This window comes from Thamnophis elegans, chromosome 2 (genome assembly GCF_009769535.1).
Source record: "Thamnophis elegans isolate rThaEle1 chromosome 2, rThaEle1.pri, whole genome shotgun sequence".
NCBI lineage: Eukaryota > Metazoa > Chordata > Lepidosauria > Squamata > Colubridae > Thamnophis > Thamnophis elegans.
In genome coordinates this window covers 50,496,163-50,515,964 of record NC_045542.1, presented here as the reverse complement: position 1 = coordinate 50,515,964, position 19,802 = coordinate 50,496,163, and the positions used below count along the sequence as shown (strand labels likewise).

General features: G+C 37.7%; 1 protein-coding gene across 1 annotated transcript in view; it reads left to right on the top strand.

Moving 5' to 3' along the window:
* Positions 1-19,802, top strand: part of CACNA1G (calcium voltage-gated channel subunit alpha1 G) — a 484,357-nt gene that overhangs the window by 403,282 nt on the left and 61,273 nt on the right. The window contains exons 22-25 of the mRNA XM_032212057.1: positions 3,917-4,043; positions 10,759-10,884; positions 12,028-12,117; positions 12,296-12,488. Coding sequence (XP_032067948.1) covers positions 3,917-4,043; positions 10,759-10,884; positions 12,028-12,117; positions 12,296-12,488 — 536 coding nt within the window. The remainder of the gene's footprint in view (positions 1-3,916; positions 4,044-10,758; positions 10,885-12,027; positions 12,118-12,295; positions 12,489-19,802) is intronic.

The window sequence follows — 19,802 nt, the reverse complement described above, 5'->3', positions numbered from 1 at the left end:
AGGCTTCATCTTTGCCTGGAAAACGACCCAGGTTCAGGAAATGCCTAAGGAAATGAATGGTCTAGTGGTTAAGGCACCAGGCTAGAAAACTGGAGACATTGAGTTCAAGTCCCACCTTAGCCACATAAGCCAGCTTTGGGCCAGTCACTCTATCTCAGCCCAATATCCCTCATAGGGTTGTTGTTGTGAGGGGAAAAATGAGGAGGAAGGAGTGATGGATATTGTTAAGTTTGGGCAAAGAGTGGAATCGAAGCCAATGGAAACAACAAACTCTTTATTCTGTAACTGTAGAGTTACATTCTAGCAAAAGACACAGGCTGTCGGCTGGCAGTGCTCTTTATAGAGAGCTGTCAGCCGTTAGCCAATAGGTTTAAAGCATTTTCCCGTGCCTACGCACAGATCGGAGTGAAACCTTCCTGCAGCGCCTGCACATACATAATATATATATTCACCACTTTGAATTATTTATAAAAATAATAAAACTATGATGTACTGTAAATAAATAAATATTTTGAAAGGAGGTGATATAGCAACCACCCCATATTTAAATCATTTTAAGTTATCAGTCTGGAACATGGACTTTCTGTTTTTCCATATGGCTACAAAGACAACTTCAAAATGTTTTGGCTCTCATTTACATTAAACACAGCTTTTTCATGTCCATCAACTATACTTAGTCTGTTAGCTCGAGTAATAGAACAAACTTCAAATATAAAGAAAGGAAGTGAAATGTTCCAAACTTTTCTTCATATTTGTATGGAAGGAAAAGAGGAAAGCATTCAAGCTTGAAGCTTGTTTCAATTTATTCAAGTCACGCTAAACTGTATGTTGAAACTTCTCAAGAATTGAGTAAGATGGGCCAATGATGTGATTAAGTATTCAGGTAGCTTCATACAACACTCTTGTACTCACAGGAGCTGAATGACCTTTCTGAAGCTAAGTATGTTTGATCTATTCTGAAGCTAAGTATGTGTGACCCAACCAGAGTTACTTAAGGGATATGGAATTTATTATTGCACATATGGAAGCACATTCATAATAGTGATTTGTAGAATCATTGTTAAAATATGCAGTTGGGTATATTGATGCATAAAGAAGGAAGGACAAAATATCCTGTTGCGTATTTAATAATTATGAGTATTTGTAATTTTGCTTGGAAAAAAATGACCGGATCTGTTGCCCAAATATGTTCCTACAAATATGTTTGACTGAGAAATCTTAAAATAGTAATTCCAAAGGACATTTAGCCAATGTTAAAGGCTAATATAGCAGGTAATGGATCAGCCAAAATAAAATCAGAATTAACAAATGGCACTGAAAATATAAATCTAATTTGAGTAATGCTGCTATGTATTTAGGTGAAATAATGTCACACCACAACTATGTGAGAATTAAAGCATTTGAGGTCAATTAAATTAAGAAAGTCCTTCTAGTGAGATCAGCCAAAGTCTGTTTTCCTGAGAATGCAAATAATTACGAGAAAAGGATGACAAACAGTACTATATTAATTTTAGCTTTTAATGAGAAATGAAATGTAGAAAAAATACACATTATTAGAATAATGTGTAACACATTTGGAAAAGATGCAAAATAAGAAATGGAAAGAGATTTCTCTTAATGGCAGTTCAGAAATTGCAAATAATTGTAATAGTATCGCTAGTAATAGTATCACTAGTGATTGTTAGATTATAATAATTGATTCCGACTTTTGCTAGAAACAAACCTTTGGACACAGGAAAGAAGAGACTTTGTTAGGTAAGCTCCCTGTTAGGAGAACGAGTGCGTGCAGAGAAACGTAGTGAGAGTGGTTTGGCAGAACGCATAAACCAACATATGGAGGCACTGAATTGTAAAAACAGATAGTACTTTACTTCTGTGGAAATAGAGCTATTCAAGAGTCCAATTCATACATGGTTAAGTCAGTCAGTTATCAACGTTCTCAGTTAAGGGGTGATCCAACAAACACAGTCCAGTATCATATAATCAGTTCAGCACACAAAGTCGCTAACAGTAGCAAAACTCACAGTAATTCATGACACATCTACAACCAGTATCCGAGCTCAGCATCTAACAAAACAGCTAACAGTCATTCTGGCTCCATCTTATGGCCGCTTGAGGTAACAGCAACAAATCACATTTACAGCAGTACTTAAAGAAACAGTACTACTATCATGGCTTATATGTTGCTAACCCAACTGTTAGACTATATTCCTAACATTCTTGACTGTTGAATTTTGCTCTGTAATATGAATATGAAGCTAAACTCTGCATTGTCCATGTTGACAAACAGATTACTGTTTAACGTGGCAATGAGGGAACTAGTAAAACTAAGGTTGTGAAGGTTTCATTTGTTCATTCAGTTTTGGTCATTATAAGAGTAGAGATGTGATAGTCCAAGTTATAGGAAACTGAGCTGAAGTATAGACTGTCAGCACTTCAAAGTCGTTCAGATTGGAACCAACTATGGAGATTCTCAGTCATCCAGGTTATGGTTGTCCCAAAGGTGCTTTTTCAAGACGCAACTGGACTTTCTGGTTTTTCTTTGAAGACGTTTCACTTCTCATCCAAGAAGTGAAACATCTTCAAAGAAAAACCATAAAGTCCAGTTGTCTCTTGAAAAATCACCTTTGGGACAACCAGACTGGAAGCCCAAACCATGAGTAACAGAATCTTAAAAGTCTGAAAGTATTTCCCTCACCTTCCCTAACTTTACTTCCTAGTGAATTAGGGTGGGTCCCTTCTCAGTAACTTTTTCCAGCCCTTTCCTTTCTTTGGACTCAGATTTCTCTTACCACATCATTGTCTAGGGCCGTGGCTCTTCCTTCTGTCTCCCAAGGTTATTCTCACATCCCATTACAGAGACACATCAAAAATAAAATAAATCTAAGGAGGTTCTCCACTGTGTGAAATATATTAGGCTACTGCCTGCAATTTTTGTCCTTTGATATAGAATTTTCCTCATATTTTTGACATTTTTGTTGGCAGTAAGGGGAACTTACTGCCTTAAGGGGAAAGAATATAAGTTGCATGTGCTACTCTTAACAATCACTAGATTCTATTGTTTTAAAATGCCTGTGGGCAAAATGTCTTTTTTTAGGTCAGCATCTGGCAAAATCTGTAAATTCAACTGTTCAGAAATGTCTACAGCTGCAAAGTATTATATTACCCTGCAATCCAGTTACTTTGGGTGTTTTGCCACTGTCCTATCTGCTCTTCAAAGTGGAGCTAAGGAATCAGTGGTTGGTCAGTGTCACCCTGTGGGTTTTCATAGCTGAAGATGGGTTTCTCTAGTCCAGGATCTCAACTACTACATTACATGAGCTGCTTTTCCTAAAAATTGACCCAAGGCTACAACCCAAGAAGTCAGGTGTTCTACAATACTCATTCCATTTATGATAGCAAATACTTTTATGTAAGTGTTTTTCAAATTTGACCACCTTAAGATGTATGGACTTCAGTTCCTAGAATCCTCAGCCAGCAAGTCACTTTTTAGAACAGACTCCTACAGAAATTTTTGTAATTCAATAAAATAAAGTTTTTGTGGCATAGAGGAAAATTAAAAAAACAAACAAACAAACCATACAGACATTAAGAAGAAATACAGCCTTTCTATTTCTAGCTAAACTATTGTAAAGTGATAATGCCATGCATCACTTTTAGCCTGCTGTAGTCATTATCATTGTTGGAAAAATGTATTGCCTAATATACAGAGAGTTTTCCTCTCTTGGGTCTGATGACGACTATTGAACAGAATAGGTGTCAGTCAATGGAACTCTCTCACTGGCACATTAGCAGTTCCATATTTCCTCTTCTATGTATTGATTAGTCCTTTGTAAACTATTTGAAGGCTGTCTTCCAAGTGGTTTGTTAGTCTCGTGTCCTAGGGTTCTTTTAATAAGCCACTTTTGCCTTTCAGGGTCATCAGTCGAGCACAAGGGTTGAAGTTGGTTGTGGAAACCCTGATGTCCTCCCTGAAGCCCATTGGAAACATTGTTGTGATTTGCTGTGCTTTTTTCATCATTTTTGGCATCTTGGGAGTCCAGGTAGGTTCTGGGTACAGTTCCCTGAGAACTTTACTTTACTCATTCAGTACAGAGGGTTTGACAATTTCATAAACATCAATATTTTCTAATATTGATGTCTCTTATGAGAGGTGTTTACAAGTGCTGACGCATCTAAGAAAGAAGGAAAGAAGTCCATACTTCAGTGTTCTAGAGCTGCTTCATACAAAATGCTTTTAGAGATCAGTATATAACACTGGATCACAACAGTGGGCATATAATGCAGGGAAAGCAGAATGGCACTTGTGACATTCATATATGAAGTCTGTAGAGCTCCTAAATTAAACCATGATGGGCAACATTTCAAAAGATCACCAACTCTTAGGAAGTTTCTATGTCCTCCCATGAAATCTTGAAATATTTCAGGAAAGCGTGTGCAAGATTTCAGCATGCTCATGAGTTTAAATTCTACATGTTGAGATTATCAAAATCTTTAAAAATATTACAAAATTATAAGATTTTGGCACTGTGCATGCCTTTGGTGAGAGTGACTTATGTTACTCTGCATGATCGTGCAATGGTTCTCGTGGATGCCAATTTCTTCCCTTCTTCTTCATCAGTTTCTTTCTTTATTCTTATACATACATGCATATATGCATACATACATACATACATACATACATACATACATACATACATACATACCTATACATCAGTGCACAGTTGTAGAGGGCATGGGAATCCTCATTGGTGTCAGATAGATTTGACATACGAGATTAACAAGAAAGATATTGTGCAGGGATTTCATTTTTTTCTATCTACTTTTTTGAAAGTTAAGTTCAGAGCTCTCCTCCTTTTAGATAAACACATGATCTCGATAGAAAAATATCCATAGCAGTATTAAATATAATAATATGATTGAGCATTCTTTGTAAACCAATCAAAACTTGGAATGAAAAAAACTGAAATTTACGCTCATTCCACATTTTTTATAATGCCAGTGGTTTGTTTTTTAATTGATTGCAAGATGCATAGTAATTTAATGATGTGCCCATCTGTTCTCATCATACATTATTTATGGAGAAATGTGCTGATACATAATTTGTTATATCTGTTTTATCCTTGCAACTAAACCAGAGCTCATGTTTGGCATTTGTAAGCCTTATATTTATCCATATTTAGTGCCATTTCTTCCTTCCCAAGTCCTGCTATGCTGCCTCATAGTGGGGATGGAAGCCCCTGGGAGGGATGAGTAAAGACTGCAGAAAATATATACCAAGGGTGCTTGTTTGTTTTTCACCTTTATTATTTTTATAAATAATGCTCAAAGGTGGCAAACATATCCAATAAACCTTCCTCCTCCTATTTTCCACACAACTACTACCCTATGAGGTGAATAGGGCTCAGAGACAGTGACTGACTTAAGTTCACCCAGCTGGCTTTCATGTCATGTACTCCCCCTCAGCGTCATTCAAAATATCAAGGTCACACCAGCTGACCAGTTAAAGCTTGGCTATGTAGGGAAGCAGCAATATGGTAACCAAAGATGGTATTCAGCCGGTTCTCTGCAGTTCAGGCAAACTGTTAGCGGTGGCTGCAGGAGGCTCCGCCCACCCGCCCCGATCTAATGCTTGAGCACTAGATCAGAAGTGCAGAAGACTGTGCACATGCTCAGATGTGGTGTGTGTGAGCGAAACGAGCGCACACGCTCACATTTGCGAACCAGTAGGGAAGGTAAGTGAGTCCCAATGCTGATGGGAACATGTTGAATGATCACTTTAACAACAACGGCAAAGGCATTATTTCAAGCAGGGAAAGGTAAAGCAGTCCTATATTTTACCAAGAAAACAACCTAGATAGGTCATATAAAATGATTGATAATATAGTGCCAGATGGTATACCCATCAGGTCAGATGATACGCAACATGTTACTTAGAAAGACTTGAGGATCCTTTGAAGTAACAATGGTATTTATGACACAGCCAGATTATAAAGCCTTCTGGATATTTAATTGCTGATGTAATGCAAAAATAAGAATAAGCTACAAAAAGGGAATTACAGTGGAAACATAGAATGAAAAGAGCATGAACATGGAATAACTCAGCATAGTAAAAGACAAAAAGTTCTGCATATTGACATTTTAGGCATTAGCAGATTGAAGTGTGCTGCCATTGAACATTTCAATCACGAGATCAAACTAATGACAACATACAACAACCAACCTTAAAATTGATAATAACATGGACATTTGATTGGTGTCAAACTGGTGTCAACTTTTAGTGATCCCATAGATTTTCTACAGGATAATTGGTGCTAAGCCTGGTCCTTCAAGCCTTCTGGTAATATACTATGAAAGCAAAAATTGGACTTTGAAAATGCAAGATAAAAAAATACTAATGTTTTTGAACTCTGATGTTGGAAAGACTTTGGCGAAAAACAAATGGTTGAACAAGTTAATCTAGTGTTGTCAAACAATGGTCAAGTCATATTTTGGACATATTGTGTAAAGACTCAAATCCCTTGAGAATTTCACAAAGGTGGAAGAATGATCATCAGCAAGAAGGAGGAACTCTATTGTAGTGGCAAGGGCTGTACCATTAGGAAACCAGAAAGGTCAGCATGGGGACAGATCATTCTGGAGAAAGTCTTCTGATATCTTGAAGAGTTGGAACAATCTTGATAGAATGTAATCAGTCAATCAATCAATCAATCAATCAATCAATCCCACTTCTCAAACACAAGAATTGTCTATTGGATATTCTATTTAGGGGTGGGTTCCTGCTAGTTCTAACCTCTTCTATAGAAGAGGTTCCACAAATCTACAGTGCCGTTTAGAACCAGTTCCAGCTCCCTCCACCCCCGCCCATTCGCACATCATCAAGATGAAGACTGAGAAGAGGAATTCTGGGAGTTCAAGCCCACAAGTCTTAAACCTGTCAAGTTTGAACACCCCTGGGTTTTTTTTCTAAAGGGTTAGGGGTGCAAGGGTCTTGTAATTTGACAGCTTTAAGACTTGCGTGCTTCAAATGCCAGAGTTTCTGAGCCAACATTTTGGTTGCTAAGCAAGAGTGTTGTTAAGTGAGTTTCACCACATTTTACAAGTTGGCCACAAGCCACTCCCACAAAGCAGGCCACACCTACAGAAGAGGTTCTAAAAAAATTTGAAACCCACCACTGATTCTATTCCTTGCTTGGAACTCTTTCCAAATATGTTGATTCCTGGGTTCTGTCTTATCTTCCATTGCTGTAGATTAAATAACAACAAATTATTGTCATAAGACACTATGGTAAGAATCTGGTTAGCTTGTTTTATTTTGAAGAAGTTTGCTGTTGTTTGGTAGGGTTGTTTGGCAGAATTAGTGCCCAACTATGATTAAGCTAGGAGAACTCACGCACTGTTGATGCTTTCTATGCTGCTACTACCCAGTTAGTTCTCCTAGATAGGAAATAAATAAATAAAATGCCATCTTATGTGAGATCTGTCACTGAGTGTGCTGATCCCTATTATTTGGACTGCTCACAGGTTTGACATTTATTCTAGAGTTCAGATAAAGAGGTGATATTTTAAAAGCTAGCGAAAATAGTGCCTTGCCATAGGGAAACAAGGCATGACCATTCTAGGACCTGCTGTCACTCGATAAAAAAGTGAAGGCATCTCAGCTTAGGCTAATACACGCCATAATAGCTGTCATGCTCTGCCACTTCATGTTTGCCATTGAATATGTGACAAAATTAATCCCCTAGGATTTTTATAGTTTTCTCCTGGTTGATAATCACATCTGATATTGTTGATATCAAGACTTTAAGGGTAGTTTGGCTTGATTCAACACAAAGTAATGCCAGTGCTTTCTCTGCTTTCTGTATAAAGAATTTCAGATAAGGTCTCTGCTCAAATAGGAGAAGAGCACTTTTCAAAACTCTTCCCTTCGGTGTGTCACTTTTTCAGATGTGCACTCTTGTCTCTTATTTAACCCAGCAGCCAGTACATCATGCTTATTTAAGTAGGATTAAACTCCAGTTAAAAAAAGTAAGCCATTCTCTTTATACATGGCTGTTGTTCAGCCAGCTTGCCATGCTTAGCTTCTGTCCTGGTAGCAGTCAAAACAACAGCTATGCTAATCATAACTTCATCAGTAATATGGTTGAGGTTTTAATCTCTCCTTTTGGAAGTGGCGCATCAGTTCTTCCCCTTGCTAAAATTTTGGGAGAAAAAAGAATTTTAAGTTCCATTTATCTGAACAGGTTTTGATAGCTGAACTCATAAATTTAATTTCTACTTTGATCTCCTTGCGGTTCTTAGTGAATTAATGTCTATATTTTTAAAGGACATACATTGTGGCTGTCTTAAGGGTTTAATTAAGTGCTTTGTAAATACACCATAAATCTAAGGAGAAGCAAAATGTAAATATTTTCACTTAAAAAAAGTAAATTCCAAGATTTTTCCAACAATAGTTGAAATGAAGTCCCACTAAAAAATGGGGGGGGGGTTGACCTTGAATATATAATTTATCTGTTATATTCATTTACTATCGTTTCTATGCCTCTCAGTTCCCATTAATTCTGAGCAGTTTATATTAGTAACAAGATTAAAACCATTATAATCTAGCAAAAATGTTTGCTAACTGTGCCATCTAAGGTTGGTAGGTAAATCTCCACCATCCCTAATGATTTCCTGAAGAGCCTTGCCTTTGCATCTTTTTGGAAGTCCAACAGGGTGGGAATGGTCCAAACCCAAATGACTTTTTCTAGCAGTTTCATTGTCGTTGTTAGTTGCAAAGTCATGCCCGACCCATCGCAACCCCATGGACAATGTTCCTGCAGACCTTGCTGTCCTCTACCATCCCCTGGAGTCCATTTAAGCTAACTCCGACTGCTTCGGTGACTCCATCCATCCACCTCATTCTCTATCATCCCCTCCTTCTTTGCCCTCAATCCTTCCCAGCATTAGGCTCTTCTCCAGTGAGTCCTTCTCATTTTGTGGCCAAAGTACTTGAGTTTCCTCTTCAGGATCTGGCCTTCTAAAGAGCAGTCAGGGTTGATCTCCTCTAGCACTGACCGATTTAATTGCCTTGCAGTCCAAGGGAGTCGCAGGAATCTTCTTCAGCACCATAGTTCAAAGGCAGTTTCATATTTCCTGCTAAACAGTAGGAGAGGGTTGAGCTCGCTGAACCCACACTGGAGTAGCTGAGAGTTCAACCTGTCCCCCCACCGTCACTAACTAAAATAAAACACTTAGGGGGAAAGGGGAGACTACTTCAACACAGTGTCTCCCACTCCTAGTGGTCTTAGTTGTTCCAGAAGGATAGCATATTTGAAGGAAATGAAAGCTACCCAGAGATTCAGAAAAGGTCTGGCCAAACACTCCATCCCAGTCCTGGTGAAGATCATCCAACAGGGCGAACATTCTGATTTCCATCCCAGAGTCAGGCATGAATCCTGATTAACAAAGGTCTAAATAATCTATAGCTTTATGCTGACCACCTTCCAAAACCTTCCCTAGAGTGCACTGTCCAAAAAAATATAAAGTTAGAGCCAGAATAGTTGTATAAAATAGTTGGGTCAGGACATAGATTCTTAAGAAGGAGGCACACCATTGTTTCTTTCAAGCTGAGAGATAAATGCTTCTCCCTCAAGAATGTATATACCAGCATCTATAAACCTAGTCTCTTATTACTTCCCTGGTGGCCTTCACAGCTAGACTAATAAGTCCATTGACATATAGTTTCTACCATTCTTACAGACCAAAGGAGAGATAATAAGCTTTTTAGTCGCTACTGATCAGGAAAGCTATGTTTTAGCACCAGTTTTTAAGACAATACTAATTGGTAAGAGGCAAGGACAGGAGACTGCTAGTGCCCTCATGTCCTGCTTGGCAGTTCCCAGGGTATAATCATTAAAAAGGGAAGGGGTACCCAAGTCTTTAACAACCCACTGCCTCCAGCCAACTATGGCTTGTCTTTATGCTTATTTGTGTTGAAGTATCCATTAAGGCTGAACTGAACATTTCGCCTGGAACATAAATTAGCATCAAGAGTAATTCCAAGGCAAGATATGGGATAAATACTTGTAATAAGTAAGATGGAAGTATATGTATCCTAGCATTGTGTCGCACTCAGATGGTTCTTTAACAGAATGCCAAAGCTCTATTGGCAAAGGGATAATATTCTTGAAAAACTTTACAGAACAACAAACTTTGCATTAATAATTGGAGTCTTCAAATAATGGCTGATTTTCAAATATATTTGTCATACTTCAATCTGAAAACCTAACCCTACAAGAGCATTGTACAAATTGTTTTGTATAGCCTTGCAGACTGTACAAGAGCATTTTTAAGGGGATTCCAAGCTGAGAAAGGCTCAGCCATGACCTCTTTACTGAAAAAAAATGCTTTGTTCATTCATTGTTAAGTATTTTAATGCTATCTTTTAGTGAAATAGCATGGGCTCACACTAAATCATTACTATATTTTTGAAAACCAGCAAAGTATAAAATGTATAATGCCATAATTATACAGCAAAACCTGCATAAATCAAGAATAGCAGCAGCTTAAAACCAGCAATGCTACAGTACTCCTTTCATAAAATTGGATGGCTAAAAGCTTTGGGGCTAATGCCAAAAGCTCAAGTGAGATGCAGATGGGCCTCTCTGTAGGAAGAGCTTAAAAATCAGACATTTGCAAATGGTACACTGTGGAAGCCTACAGAAAAAGATCTCCCCATATTATTTCAGTGACTGAGTATTCTCTCCTTTTTCACAGCTGTTCAAGGGGAAGTTTTTTGTCTGCCAAGGGGAAGACACAAGGAACATTACCAACAAGTCAGACTGTGCAGAAGCCAACTATAAATGGATCCGGCACAAGTATAATTTTGATAATCTTGGCCAGGTACTGATGGAACAGTAATCTGCTGCAATGCTCCCTTATTTGCCTAGATTCAAAGCAGATGTGAAATAGCCTTGTATATATTGCAGCCACCATAGCAAATCATCTACAGCACTTCCTAGTCATATTGTCTATATTTAAAAATCCTCACTTGGTATACATTCCTTTCACAATTAAGACCAGCCCACACTCTTTCTTTGGACATTTAATGACTGTACAATAGTGTAATCAAACCGATATCTCAGATCCATCTTGACTATTTCAATGCGCTCTACATGGGGCTGCTCTTGAAAAGCATCCAGAAGCACCAATTAGTTCAAAGTGCATTGACCCACATGATTTTTTGCAGGCTCAGGTGTGCACGTGTGTCACCTCTCCTGTGGGAGCTACATTGGCTGCCGATTTGCTTCTGGGTGGAATTCAAGAAGTTGGTTGTCACCTTTAAAGCCCTTCGTGGCTTGGGACCCAGTTATCTAAGGGACCATCTCTTCCTGGTTATATCCACCCAATCCACTAGAGTGGGGAGGCAAGGTATGTTGCAGGTCCCATCTCCTAAGGAGGTACAACTGGCAGGACCCAGAAGAAGGGTGTTCTCTCTGGTAGCTCCCTCCCTTCAGAATAATATCCCTGCAGAGATTAGATTGTTCCACTCACCCACCCATCTGACATATCTTCATAAGGCCCTGAAGGCCTGGTTTTGCCAATGGTCTGGAAAACTCAACATGGAATGGAGCCCATCAAGTGGCTTGTTTGGTAGTGTATTGTCACCAGGGGGATGGGGAGTTTTTTATTCTTTTATATTGGGTTTTTATCCAGAGTCACCGAGAATGACTGGGTGGCCATAGAAATCTTCTACATAAATAAATTTACTATTACCCCAAGAAATCATATTTCATCAGTATGATAAGGGTTAAGTAAAAATTGGTGAAGGTTAGAGGTAAGGTTGTTCCTGTTTGTTGGAATAACCCTTCTTGTGAGTACTTGATACCTTTTTTCCTGGTAAGCAATGTTGGCTTATTATTATCAACTAAGTTGAAAAAGGAAAAAAGTATAAATTCAAACATGAGTCAGGAGGCTGGTAGAATATGATATATATTATATTGTCGTTCCTCAGCTAAAATGCTTTGTTTCCTTTTGTTTTTCTAGGCTTTAATGTCTTTATTTGTTCTGGCATCTAAAGATGGGTGGGTGGACATCATGTACGATGGATTGGATGCTGTAGGAGTAGACCAACAGGTAGGTGTTTTGGTACAACATTGTCAGAAGCCCAAGAAATAGGTGTGTTTGCTTTGGAGATTACTCTTTCAAAAAATATTTATGTGAAATACACATATTTGGAGTTCCTAAATTTTTCATGGACGGTGTTAAATTCTAATCCTGATAGAATGTAATGGCTTCTCCCTTTATTTTATAGCCTGTCATGAACTATAACCCTTGGATGCTTCTCTACTTTATCTCCTTCCTGCTGATTGTTGCCTTCTTTGTGCTCAACATGTTTGTGGGGGTCGTGGTGGAGAATTTCCATAAATGTCGTCAGCATCAGGAAGAAGAAGAAGCCAAGAGACGGGAAGAGAAGAGGCTCAAACGCCTGGAGAAAAAGAGAAGGAGTAAGGAGAAACAGATGGCTGGTCGGTAGTCTTTCCTCATCTTTCTGAGTCCTGCTTGACCTTTGACAGTCTCCCATATTCCCTGCCTAGCATTTGAAAGCTAGATTCCCCTCACAAGCATGTCCAGCTACAAAATTTGCATGAAGAAATATAGCTCTGGTACAGGCTAAGCAAAAACCATAGAAATACATCACCAGCTGCATGATTTGCAATTATGTTAATATGCTGGGCAGTTTAAAATGCACTACAGTAATTTAAATATAATTTTTCCATTGCATAAGGCATAGCTTTATCCAAATAGTGTTGAATGCAAAGACCAACAGTTCCAGAATGGGCCAATTATCTTAAGCGCATTCTGCACTGTTGCTGATAATTAGTTTCACTATTTGGTTTATTACAGCTTTGTAATGTAAACATGAAATCACTTCTGCTATTTTTTTTGGCTAATGTGGACTGACAAAATATAGAATTTTCAAGGATGTAATAATAAAGCCATTTTGTATTAGAATTGCTTGGAAATATAATGCATTTACTTGAGAAATACAGATTCTTTTTCTTTTAAAAAAATGTCAAAATAAGAAATTAACCAAATGAAATTAACCAATTTGGAGTAAATCTCCTGAAACCCAAACTTGGTAAACTATTTACTGTAGAATAAAGCTTAGAACTTTTGATGACCGCATTAGACTTGCGTGAAATCTGAGAAACTTCACATGTCTTTCTTACTTCAGTTTTTATTTAATTGGAAAAGCAGGAGGTAATGATCAGGTCAGAGGTCACAGGTCAGAGGAACTCTCCTTCATTTTGCATGTTTTCTATTGACGTCTATTGTCATGTTACCATTCCATGTGTCCATTCATGGTGTTTCGTATTACAGTCATCTTAATATGTTCTGAAACTTTTTTTCTCATTTTACTTTTATTATATCCTTTTTAGAGAAGCATCAATATATCTCTGGAAATTTCTCTTTGGTTTTAATACAGTTGTTTAACCTCCTGTTTCTGCTTTGCTTTGCTTTCTGCTTGTTTCATAACTAATTAATAAGGCCATAAACAAATTAATCGCATCTAATCCTTCTTTATCATATGATAAAGCCATTTCTAAACCTTGAATTTTAACTCTCTTTATTCAAGTATAAGGATTCCAGACTGAACATTCAAAGCTAAGTCATACCAGCACTCTGGTTCCTTATGTTGAGTTTTATGAAACTTTATGTCTTAAAAGAAGAGAGATCTGTTATACACTATGATGTTATGAGGTGCTCCAGATATCTTTTCACAACTGACAGGACATAAGTATGTTGACCTATGTATCAAGAAATATATATATTTAACAGTTATCAATTTCTTTAATATTAAAGCCATACATTGACTTCCTTTACTAAAATCCTTGGGATTTGGGTTTAGAATGCATGCATTATGCAAAAGTGAAAAAGCTAGTTGCAGACTGTCTTAATCATGTCAGTAAAAAAAAAAAAACACCACAAGTAGGTTTCTACTTTCATAATCTCTGCACATCGTAAATTCTATTTACACTATAAATCTTTGGAATTTTTTATTATTATTATGTTTTGCATAAAGAAAACATAGACTTCTTCCTCATGTTATCCAACTCTACCAGCAATCACTTTATTTTCCCAAATGTAAGGTTTTGCTATTTTTTTTAAATGGGCCATTTTAAGAATTGTTGAACGTTCGGGGGTTGGGGAATCCTGTGGGGAATGAAAGTTCTGAATACTTTTGAAATATTCCACAGAATTGTTCCTCTGGAAGGATTTGGCATAAAAAAGGCTGTATCTGGCATGCCATTTTTGTTCTGCATTGTTAAAGACCTACTTTTACTTCCACCCTTATAATCTGCCTTTAGTTTCTCAGTGAATCTTTATTTAAAATTTGATATATTGCCCCACTGTACAATGTATCTTACCTTAGCTTCCCTTACCTCAGTGCAATCTTGGCAACTTAAAAATGTGCGGACTACAATTCCCAGAATTCCCCAGGCAGCATTTGTCTGCTTTAGCTCTAGTAGCCTTCTTGAGTTGAAGTCAACACATCTTCAAGTTGTCCAGGTTGAGAAACACTGCCTTGCCTTACCTGCCTTGTTTTTTTCTGCCAGAAAAGCCATTTTCCTGTTAATTGCTTATTATGTAACCTTCCTCTAAATTGCTTTGGCCTGCCTAAGCTCAGGCCTCCAACCGTGTTCCTCAGAAGTCAGAAATATACAAAATGTAATGTTTCCAGTCATCTGACGTTGCATGAGTGGTACAAGTTTCAGGAATTATATGGAAGTATCTAAGGACAAAAATGCAAGCAGTCTAGCTAAATCATAATAATTATCTCTAGGGTATTTGTCCACATTGAAAAATGCAACTAGAGCTAAAGCAGACAAATGAATTACAGATTTAAGAATGATTACTCCATTATTGAGAGAATTATTTACAGTTCTTATTTTTATAATACTATAATAATATCTGCAGTCTCATATTATCAGTAATATTTAACAGTAATTCTACTTATAGACTTAATAATACAGGACATAAAATGATCTAACTACATATTATTGTAAATATACTCTTGATAAGTTAAATTGGAAGAATAAAGCTATATTTAAAGGTAATAAATATAATGGTGGGTTCATATATAATGCTTAGTTATAACATGGTTTGTTACCTTTTGCCTCAACATTATTTGCTAGCCCACTTATTATGTGTGATATGCTGTATGCAAACTAGATCATTATAAGTTAAGAAATCATAGTTTTTACAAAATTTTGGTTTACTGTTCACATAGTATTATGTGTGAAGAGAATCAATATTACGTAGTCCAATTTAATCAGTCAAGGGATTTAGTATAAACTGTAACAAAACTACAGTCCCCATTTGTATATCTAACAATTTTGATTCTCACTAATGAGTCTCATTACAAAAAGCTATAACAAATGTGGTGAACATATAATTGCTTTCCCCCCAATACAACCTTATTGAAAGCTTTTTGAATAATATGGTTTTTCATTATCAATTAATTTTTTGAAAAAAAATTAATTTCACATGAGGAATAATTCATTTTAAGAAAAACACTTTCACAATCTAATGGCACTTTGCAAAATAAACAGAATGGTAATATACCTTACATTTTAACATCATACAAAAATCAGTGAGGCACAACATTTTCTACTTTCTTAATAAAGTCATAGGTTCCTTTTATGAATAGCAAAATAGACCCTGTCCAAATCATGGCTTACTCTAAGGATGACCGCCATTTAATAGTTGAGGGTCACATAACCTTTTACAGGGGCCAAAGGTTCAAAATTTGCAAAGCTCACATTACACACATATGTGTCACATGGGGATATTTCAGTTTACATTGGCTGTGACATACCTATTATCAGGGGTGGGCTGCTGGGGGTTTGCAGGGGTTCGGGAGAACCTCTAGTTAAGATTCTGTGCAGTTCAGAGAACCCCCGAATCCCACTCCTGGCTGGCCCCGCCCACCCGCCCACTCCCCTCCCAGGAGTGCCCACATGGCCTGTTTTGGGTGCAGGTAAGTACAGGGCATGCATGGAGGCTCAGGGAGGGTGAAAAATGGGCCTATCAGAAATTCAGGAAATGAGCCTGTTCCCAGAGGGCCCCCAGAGCCTAGGGAGGCAATTTTCCCCCTACCAGAGGCTTGAGGAAAGCTTCTGGAGCCCGGGGTGGGCAAAAATGACACACACACCCCGCTGTGGTGCAGGAGGCCAACTAGGCCACACCCACCATGCATGCCAACCCAGCAACCGGGCAGAGAACCTCATGCTAAAAATTTTGAAGTTCACCCCTGCCTATTATAGCTTACTCATCTTTTTCATATGCTGCTCACCTCTATATGGGAAGTTTTCAGCAGTCTTGGTTGGAGAAGGCTCTGAGGGATGCCAGAAGAAAACTTGGCCACACATGATTTACCCTAATGTAATGTCTTTTGGGAATGTAGCCAGTAACTCTGTAGGGAACTTCCATACTATCACTACCAAATAAAATGCTGCTCCTATTTATGTAAACCTCTTCTTCTCTGATTTACAGATTCCTAAAAAATTATATTAGGTTGTGAAAGTTTTTTTCCCCTAATAGTAGTTGCTAACCATTATCTCACAGCGGAGAAAATTATTTTTGTCCTATGCCACGTATTATTAATTCCAAGGCTCATAATGCAGAAATTATACAAAGATAAAGGTATTCTGTGTTTTCACGGCTTGTATTACTGGAATGAGAGCACCTCATATGAACACCCAATTAAAAAGATATATCATGCCCAAGTATCACTCAGAGTAGACAAATTATCATGTTTGTTTATGTTCATAATCCTATTTTTCCATCCATAACTTTATCTGGTCTCTTTTCTGAATTTGTTTGCAATGAATGGTGCATAAAATTTGCATATGTAAAAGTTTCACATGCATTTTTGTACATATCTTAATGTACAAAATATTTGGAAATAATGATCTTTAATATAATGGTTTTAGGTACACACCTTTTCCTAATATATGATTTTTTGCACAGATCTCTCTTGCTTTCTCTCTCTCTTGATTTGTAAAGTACTTCACAAAATTTGGAAAAAATATGTATTCTGATGTATAATTTTCCAGTAATTTGGATGTAGATTCAGGACTGGATAAAAATTTGCATTCTGCCAACTGATAGAAAGAGGGAATATCTGCTTCAGAAAATAAAAGAAAAATCTTCAAGTTGCATTACTCTAAATAATTTCTAAAGCCCTATTTTTATCCTTAATATCTAACAGAATTAATATGATTAATTCATACACACCCATAAAAGCAATCTTGAAGATTTTAATCTGAGTAGCAAGGAATCAACAGTGATGAGGTTGCAGTGATGTGGGGGCAGGAATGGAGAAAGAGATGCCCACTTCAGGAGATCTATACTATCTAGTATAGATCTCCTGAAGTGGACATCTTCCAGAAGAGTTGGCACAGACTGAATGAGGCACCATATAAAGGATAGTCCATAATATGTTCAGTTTATAAGCCTGGTGGGTCATTGAACCAAAAAAATCTCTTGCTGTTTCCTTGGGGTAGAAATGTGTTCCAGCATTTGCACAATGCTTCCTTCTAAACTCTGTTGGATATCTCATCTCATAGGAAGTGCCTTAGCCATTGGGGTCTTGGTTTGCTTTGCCATAATAGTGGTGAACGCTGAAAGTGGGATGAAGGGTTTGCCTCCTGTCCTCTCAGGTGATCTAATGACCTTTCGTTCTTCTAGATCTAATGCTGGATGATGTAATAATGGACAGCTCAGCCAGTGCAGTGCCAGGTACTGGGATGTCCTTGCCGTCTTTGTCTCACGTGACTTTTCATGCTGTGTGACTTAACGGCTGGCCATGGGTTCTTTGAGCCATCTCGCTAGACTGTGTGTAGTGTAAGGTCTTTCTTTGCTCACTCTCTACTCTGCATGCTTTGTTTTGGTGTAAACATCTGCAGGCTTCACCTATCACTGACACAATTAATTCGGGATATTTATATGTTGTCTTGGTTTTCAGATAATTTTATTTCTCATTGTAAACATCATGCTCTTTTGCTGCTTTCAGAATCCATTTTTGGATGATGCCTGGGTCATCTACTTTAGAGCTATTCTATATGCGCCACTCAGCCTTGTAATGTTCTACCTTTAAACAGCTTTGGCCCTTTATACAAAAATTATGGATCTGACAGGCTCTGCCTCTCCTAAATAATTATTTATAGCTTACAGTATCTATGATTTTCCTCCAGGTTCTCTGCATGTTCCTTTTTTTTTCCTGCTGGACTTTGGAGAGAAGCAGAGAAAGAAAAAGAAACACAGTTCACATCTCCCCCTCTTGCCAAAATTTAAGGAAATTTAAATGATTCCTTCTCCTAAAGAATCTAGAAGATAATCCCATTGTTCATAAGAAAGGTGGTCACCAGGCTAACACTGGAGACCCCTTTTTTGCATTTCTGAACCCACTGTTCTTCCACATTAGAAGAAGGCAGTTTATATTTGCTTAAATTCTTCTAGCAAAGCAATAGAATAAATCCAGCATGGAAGGAGTTAATGTTATCACTCTACTTCTAATTATATCAGACCTAATTGCCTTTTTCCTATAGATATCTTGGGTATAGACTAGCACTAGACTTATATACCACTTCATAGCCCTCTCTAAGGAGTTTAGAGCCAGTTTATTGCCCCCAACAATCTGGGTTATCATTTTACCCACCTCGGAAGGATGGAAAGCTGAGTCAACCTTGAGCCTGGTGAGATTCGATCTGCCAAACTGCTGGCAGGCGGTGATCAGCAGAAGTAGCCTGCAGTACTGCACCCTAACCATTGCACCACTGTGGCTTATATATATCGTATACCTTATATTCAAATTAGCTTAGGGTAAATTTGATTTATCTTGCAACCATCATCCCTCTCCAATATCTCTGAGGCTGCAAGGATCGTATCTGTACATGAAATATGTGTAAGGCATGGGAAAAAGCGGAAGCTGGATGGTATTACCAAAGCCACATGTTTCATAGTTATAATAAAAATCTACACAGTCTTATTTCATAATGTGACATCTTATATAGAGAAAGGATCCATAGACTGTTTGCTGACTAATTTCTCAGTTCCAATCCATGTACTGAAATAAAAATGGGTAGTTCGACTACAGTCTGGATGTGTAAACAGGGATGCTAACTGGAGTGGCCATACTTATTATGGGGTAAATTTCTTCCATCTGGCAATGGAGGGAGGGAGCAACAGGAGCCCTACCCTGCTTTCTAGCCCCAACTGTCTCCTACCCAACACATTTGGAGAAGGAATTCAGACAAGGAGAATGTAAAATGATCCCATTGGATATCAATGGAAGGAGGGTGACAGTGGAGTGGTTGCAATCACCACACTTTAGAAAGTAAGTTCTGTTAAATCTTCCTGGGCACCAACTCCTAAAGCCAAAGCCCATCTCTTAATCATGACAAAACAGCTTGCTCTGTAATATAGTTTGAAATTTAGAAGAGAAAGAATGCCTCTATCTTTTGAATCTTGTAATTTTTTTAATTTAAGATGTTTTTCCCCCACTCCATATAAATTTACTATTTCTTGCAATTTTCGTTTTTAAAAAAATTCTCAAATCAGAATTTGGTGCTGATGGAAAGATACAATTTCCCTCCCCCTAAAAATAAAGCCAATCCCCAAATTTCTTAGGAAGATTTTACAAATGCAGAAACCAGCAACCACATGCTCTGCTGTGGAGTTGACCTTAACGGCTGCTTTGGTTACATTAAAAGTTGTGGCAGAAATAAATATTAATGCAGTTGAGTATCAAG